The sequence below is a fragment of the Seriola dumerili genome, unplaced genomic scaffold (genome assembly GCF_002260705.1).
Source record: "Seriola dumerili isolate Sdu_G_001 unplaced genomic scaffold, Sdu_1.0 BDQW01000116.1, whole genome shotgun sequence".
NCBI lineage: Eukaryota > Metazoa > Chordata > Actinopteri > Carangiformes > Carangidae > Seriola > Seriola dumerili.
The window spans coordinates 1,946,007-1,952,996 of NW_019174371.1; the positions used below are offsets into that span (position 1 = coordinate 1,946,007).

The 6,990-nt window shown below is 46.3% G+C and overlaps 1 protein-coding gene across 1 annotated transcript; it reads left to right on the forward strand.

Moving 5' to 3' along the window:
- Nucleotides 1-2,887: 2,887 nt before the first annotated feature.
- LOC111223842 (leucine-rich repeat-containing protein 24-like) lies at nucleotides 2,888-6,446 on the forward strand. The gene is made up of 4 exons (XM_022748127.1): nucleotides 2,888-3,049; nucleotides 4,014-4,292; nucleotides 4,630-4,798; nucleotides 5,193-6,446. The coding sequence occupies exons 1-4, from the start codon at nucleotides 2,888-2,890 to the stop codon at nucleotides 6,437-6,439; spliced, it is 1,857 nt and encodes a 618-aa protein (XP_022603848.1). The 3' UTR covers nucleotides 6,440-6,446.
- Nucleotides 6,447-6,990: the final 544 nt, after the last annotated feature.

Below are 6,990 nucleotides of genomic sequence, written 5' to 3' on the forward strand. Positions count from 1 at the left end.
TCTGCTGCACCTCCAGCACATCAACACCGACCCTCCTTGGAAAAAAAAAAGAGAAGAAAGAAATCACAGCAAACACTATGCAGTGAATTTTCTGTGCTGTGAATATTTGACCAGCCGAGCTGTGATTGTTCAGCAGTGTATGATTTGTTTGGGGCGTGAAAACAAAGCACTATGTCAAGAATAAAGAGACAATTGTAATTTCAGAAATGCCCAAATAAACACACTTCAGGCTGCTCTGGAGTCCAGTGCAAAAAATAATGTTTGCAGAGATGTTTGCAGATTCCTGTTTGGAGGTAGATGCAGATACTGAATGCTGAACAGTCTTTGTGTGATGTGGTGTGATGTGCAGTTTATTAGATTTCCTTTGGCATTTGTTGACTGACATCTGCCCCTGCAGGTCTCTGCCTTCACTGTCCTCTAACACTCAGACTTCTTGTCAACAACATTAGGCTCTAATCATCCTATTTACACATTTCCACAGTCAATAGAGATATATCGCTGACCTCGTTTTTTAATGCCAAAAAAAGCAGCCCCCCCCCCAACACACACACACACACGCACACAAAAACGTAGACAGCGCCGAGAGCAGCTTAGCTAACAAGCATCTGATTGTGCAGATTACGCATGTTCCACAGAGGATTACTGAGACTGAAATGAACAAATTGACCTCTTACCACTGAAATCCCACATCAGCATGACAAAAGATGAGAGTCAAGCACAGCGAGGGGCAGACTGAACCTGAAACAGTGCAGCTTACAGTACACTGCGAGACAAGTTGCAGTCAGCAGCAGTATTTAAAGACGCCTCTGCCCAACTGTTGTTTTATTTTTGTCCTCGCCTTCCGTCTGTTTGCAGACCCTGAGAACTCCATAGGTTATCCTCGTCTCTCATCACACTTGTCCTGACAGTGAATACGTGGCGCGATTGCCACTCAGGCTTCTTCCTTTCTTTCTTTTTTCTTTCTTTTAAAAAAAAAAAAAAAAGATGGAGTAATGCAGAAAGAGCAGAGAAATGCATAAGCTATTTTCTCTACCTGGCAGGGAGTCATTTGCATTGATGTTGGGCACATATTCCAACAACAAATATCAGACTGTGCTTCCTGTTCTGCGTGTATTCTTAGCTGAGGGCAGGCGAGTGTCTCCCTCTCTGGTTCCCTTTCTGACACTTTTCAAGTAAGCCAAAGCTATTTAAAAGTCATCTCACTGTGAAAGTAACAAAAGCTCAATGACAGACCAAGGCCTTATTCAAAATTCAATTTTTGTGCTTTCTCCTCGCAACAATAGAAATACATAATTTCTTTCCATGCTTGTTTGGAGAGCTCTAGAGAGGAAATGGCATGCTCTTGTTAATAAGTTTTAGTTCTGTTTTTCGCTGAGAGAAGACGATTGAACAGCTTATGTAGGTCACATTGTATTAATCTAGCTGGATATCCCCGTAAATGTGCTCCAAATCAAACATGCAATATTAAAACTCAGTTCATTGCTCATTTTCTTAATAATGCAGTGTGTCTGCACTGAGAATGACTTCTGAGCCACTGAAACAATGATCCCACTGTACTGCTGCTTTCGCATTAAATTACTGTTGTGGATTATAACACTACAAATGAGACACACTAGATATCAATCTGACAGAACAGTTCAAACACCCTGCAAGCTGAATATTTATCAGTCACAGTTTGTTTCAGACCCTTTCATCACTGCGCTGGAATGAGATCTGTGTGCATTCTAATAATTAATAAACGAGATGATCTCCAAAATCATTCGGAGCAAGATCTAAATGCTATCAATTAACTGTCTGGGTGATTCTGCAATCTTAAGCAAACTAGAAATTTCACAAGTCAAACAAGCTTAATGGGATACAGAGACACGGCCGGGGTTGCGCATGAATGTTTTATAACAATGTGAGACTTTAGATTGGATCAATGTGATGCCTGCTTCTCCACTGGATGAAGATTCTCTAGAACGAGGCGGGCAGGCTCAGCAAAGCGCAATAAATCTACCTGCTGTCGCTGGAGCAGAATGACGGGGCTCAGTGTGACATTTCAACATGTATCATGTCTCCAGCCCTGCGGTATCTTCACGTGATCTGCTGCCGATGAACTATTGTGAACACTGCAGCGCTACACGGTATTGGACGGCGAGTCTGAGGCCGTTTTGATGTGAACAGTCAAGCGGAACAATAAATCCCTTCCAGGCTGTGTAGAAATAAAAAATAAAAAATAAAAAAGTGCATGGATGAGTTGCTCAGTGATGGGTTTATATCAAAGGAAGATATTGCTGTAAGGTGTAGCAAGCAGCCAGTGCTGATGTTTTTGATCAGCGGATTAGAGCTGGTTACCACTTGAGATTTGCTTTGAGGAGGTAAATGTGGTTTCTGAGATTACGGGGGGGTGGGGGGGTCAAAACACAAACCTCTGTCTCTGTGCAGCACATTTGCACGTGTGTGTGTGAGAGAGCCTTTGTAAGACAAAGACAAAGACAGAAATAGAGGTGGAGTGTGTGAGTGTGTTTGTGCATGCATTAAAAAGACAAGAGAGAGGTCCTTGAGGCAACCTGCGCATCTTTTATCACATCTTTAATTAATTGAAGCCCATAATAGAAGCTGCTGCAATTCCACTGACTAGACACAGCTGAATGGAAAACAGGCAGGGATGAGGAGATACTCTTATGTTGCCTTGCTTTTTTATCAATCCTCCCTTGCCATTCCACAGTCATCTGCATACACAACATATCTGCAGCTCCTGTCAGTCTCACCTTTGAGGATGAAATACATTACCGTGAAAAAAAAAAAAAGGTTGTAGTGGTTGTAACCGTGGTGAGTGATTAATGTTTACTTCTCTGCCTTCTCCCCTCAGGTTTTGTCTGTGAAGGCCGACTGTAAAACCACTATGGTCCTCTCGTGGTTCTCCAGACTCACCCTGCTCGTAATAGCCCTCATCCCTCAGCCGTCCCTGGGATGCCCCTCCGGCTGTCGCTGCTACAGCCTCACGGTGGAGTGTGGATCTCTTGGGATCAAAGAAATCCCTCAGGGTGTCCCTTCTGTCACTGAGGTCAGTTGGCTGATTGACAATAAGTTAAGGCACTAGATGCTGTAGTGCATAGCAGCTGACCCCACCCCACCCCATCCCACCGCCACCTTCCTCCTCCTGCCCCAGTGGTTTTGTATCAGTTGACTTCCTCTCTGATCCATTCTTATTACCCTGAAATGATTGTGGTTAATCAATTCGCCGTGACCCTCTTTGATGTAAGCCTAAGGGAGGGGCTGTGCTGTTGGCTGTGTAATTATTCATTCTTGCACAGAAAGTGACTCTCGCACGCCCTCTGATCATCTGTTGAGAAGATGTTTAACATCACACCGTCTTTTCCTCTCGGGTTCAGGCCCCCCAACATTACTGCAGCTTATGAATATTAATGGAAAGCATGTCCTGCATAAATTGTTCCATTAACCTCATTCAGCAGGTCTATCTCCTCAATCATACTTTACCTCATGGCCCGTGTTTGCTTTCTGGGAAAACGTCATCAGTGAATGCACATGACCAATCAAGCAGACAGCTGTGTATTTGTGCACTTCTCATATAGCTCCAATCATTTTTTTTTTGTTTGAAGATGTTTCCGACAAGGGCTTCTGCAGCGTTTGGCAAGAGAACTGAAGCACAAAACAGGAAAAAAAAAAAAAAAAAAAAACGCTGCACAAGCCACATTGTCACTGTCATTATTATCACGATCCCGGACGAGCTCATCGCACATTGTTTGTATTGCCTGCATTAACATATATCCAAAGCTTTGCACAGCCCTGCGAGAGCATAGGTTTAAAAGTGGCCCTGTTGCTAATGTAATCTCTCCTCATGGTTAATGCATTTTTCTACCCACTGAGCACGGCACAGGAACAGGCCACGCTCACTTTCTAGTACAAAACAAACACCGACTCAAACATCACATCCCTTCCTCTGTTCCCCTAATGCAATCAATCTGTGATCGTTCTGCTAATTTCATTCCCTTTTTCTCCCCCTAAAGACCATCTTTCTCCAGGATAACGCTATAGTGCAGATCCGTCTTCAGGACTTGACTCGCCTGGGCAGCCTCCATTACCTTTACCTCCAGAACAACAGCATCTCGGCCCTGGAGCCCGGGGCGTTCCTCAGCCAGGGGCAGCTGCTGGAACTTGCTCTCAATGGCAACCTCATCCATCTGGTCACCCCTGACATGTTTCGGGGTCTGGAGCACCTCCGGATCCTCTACCTCGCCGGCAACCAGATCACTCGAGTCCAGGACCACACCTTCAGGGGACTGCAGGTCAGTGCATGTGAGATAAAGGACTGGATGACTGGTTGGCAATGGTTAATGCACAGACTGGGTAAAGCGTTCCTAAAACCTTAGTTTTTGCCAGCAAAGCCAAAGCAATTTCAATATGGGATTCCTCTTTATGGATTATATAAGATGACATCTGTGACTGTAAATCCAATTCACGACAGCATGTCTTACTAATCTCTATCATACAGTAATACCGCACAGACTGAGTCTAGTGGAATTGAGTCATCCTCTTCACATTTGACATTTCCATTCCTCCCTCTTTAACTAACTCGTTCACATTTCCCATCCTCCGCTGTGCGTCTTTCTTCGCTGTCTGCAGCGTCTGCAGGAACTCCACCTGCAGGAAAACAGCATAGAGCTGCTGGCAGAGCAAGCCCTGTCTGGCTTGTCATCTCTGGCCCTGCTGGACCTCAGCAGAAATCACCTCCGCACCCTGGGAGCCTCGTCCCTCAAACCACTTGTCAGCCTGCAGGTGCTACGTGTCACAGGTAGGCAAAGAGAGAGAAGACATTATGTCTTACAGTAATGTGACATAATCCTCCAAGATTGAATTTAATGCTTCCGTAACACAATTCTGAAGAACCGACGCTGCTGAGAAAGCACTGTCAGAGCACTGAAATTCACACACTACCACTGTCGTTTTAAACTAGCCACAACCAACGGACTGATGTGGAGTGAAGTGAAGTGCCCTTATACATATTTTACATATTAAAGAGTTTCAGCCAACAGTAGACCTTCAATGAGAAAAAAAAATCCCTCAAAAACATGATTTAAAAAAGAGAGGGACAATTAGTCGTGGAGTGGTTGTCAAAACGGAACATAAACAAAATAAACTTGGTTTAACCCAAGTTTCCCTTGTTTGACTCCATTCCTCTCTTCCAGAGAACCCATGGCGCTGTGATTGCGCTCTTGGCTGGCTAAGAACCTGGATCAGCAAAGACGGCCAGCGTCTGTTGAGCTCTGCTGAGCAGCGTCAGCTGATGTGCTCAGAACCGCCTCGCCTCTCCCACCTCAGCCTGGTGGAGGTGGCCCCAAACAGCCTGGTCTGCATTCCCCCCGTGGTTCAGCTGGAGCCCAGTCACCTGACCGTGCGACTAGGGGAGAGCCTCAGAGTCTCCTGCCAGGCCTCAGGATACCCTCAGCCTCAGGTGACCTGGAAGAAAGCCTCCCACGGCAAGGCCCAGTTATCACCTCGAGGCCTGGTTCAAGAACTGGGGCCTAACGGTGAGCTCTTCAGGCCTGGGGCCGGAGGAGTGGTGACAGCCCTGCCCAGCAGTGGAGGGATGAAGGTGGGAGGTGTTGGCGGGATCCACGGGCTTGTGCGTGGAGCTGAGGAAGGGGGCGAGAGGGACAGCTTTGACCCGGACATGGGCAGCGGCATGTTGTTTCTAAGCAATGTGACCGTAGCGCACGCTGGACGCTACGAGTGTGAGGCCTGGAACCCTGGTGGTGTAGCCAAAGTCACTTTTCACCTGGCCGTCAACATGTCTTCTTCCTCGTATTCATCCCAGTTCTGGCCTCGTTCCAACACGCACTCCTTTGTTTCCTCTTCGTCTAACTCCTTCTACCAACCAGAGGTTCTGGACGTGAGCCAGGAGCCGTTGTATGAGCAGGACAGCATGGATTTCAGTGCTCTGGGCCCCGCCACACAAACCGCCATTGCAGTGGGCATCTCCTTGCTAGCGCTGACTGCCGTTCTCCTCCTGATTATGATCTACACTCGTCACCAGCAGTACCGCAAAGAGGAAGGGGGATCCTACTGTACCAGCAAGGAAGAGAGCATCCTTTACGTGAATGACTACTCTGATGGACCCACCACCTTTGCTCAGCTGGAGGAGTACCGCGATGACCACGGCCACGAGATGTACGTCCTCAACCGGGCCAAACCCGTTCTGGGGTCCTCTTCTTCCAGGTGTCCCATGATGAGCGGGTTTGTCCAGCAGAAGGGAATGAAGGAGGCTCTCCTGGACCATGAAATGGTGCAGACACTGACCCGATCGGGGGGAATGGGGCTTCGCAGAAACCCAGCAGACGGAGGAGAGGGACCCCTAACGACGGACCCGGAGGAGCTCTTCCTCAGTCAGAGCCTCCTCTTCGGATCACAGGTTGCCTACGAGATCCACTGCTAAAGGGGCTTTAATTGTTTTCTGACATAAAACAACATGCTGATGGACTTAATTAAAGACATTAAAAGGAAAATCACCTCGGTGCACTGATTTGAAGCATCAGATCATCATGTGTTCTTCAGAAGAAGGGGGAGAGTGTCAGTTTGCGGTTGCTATGGGAAATCTGGATCACAACCAGCTTCTCAGAGAACCTCGTCTGATTGATTGTGTGGCATTAAGATGGGTCAGAGGGATGAACCGTGATCATTGAAGGGAAAATAACAAACTGAACCATACCTGTCTGTTTCCAAATCAACCCTTTAAAGATAATTATACATGGCTAACCTTAAGTGACAGTAAATCTAAATCCTCACAAAAGAGGCTCAAACTGTGCAGCACATAGTGGCAACTAACTAATATTCATTAAAACAGTGGCTCATATTTTGTACTTTAAGTCTTTTTTTTTTTTCTTTCTTTCTTTAGGCTTCGTGTGTCTTGTCTGTGTTTTGTGTAAATATAATGAAGCTAATTTACACTGTGAAGTACAGTTGTTGTTATTGTGGACCCTGTTGCAG

Bases quoted from the DNA above. Each gene is read 5' to 3' on its own strand.
- LOC111223842 (XM_022748127.1), top strand. From the start codon at position 2,888: ATGGTCCTCTCGTGGTTCTCCAGACTCACCCTGCTCGTAATAGCCCTC. The intron at 3,050-4,013 runs GTCAGTTGGCTG...CTCCCCCTAAAG, and splicing joins GTGTCCCTTCTGTCACTGAG to ACCATCTTTCTCCAGGATAA. The intron at 4,293-4,629 runs GTCAGTGCATGT...CGCTGTCTGCAG, and splicing joins ACACCTTCAGGGGACTGCAG to CGTCTGCAGGAACTCCACCT.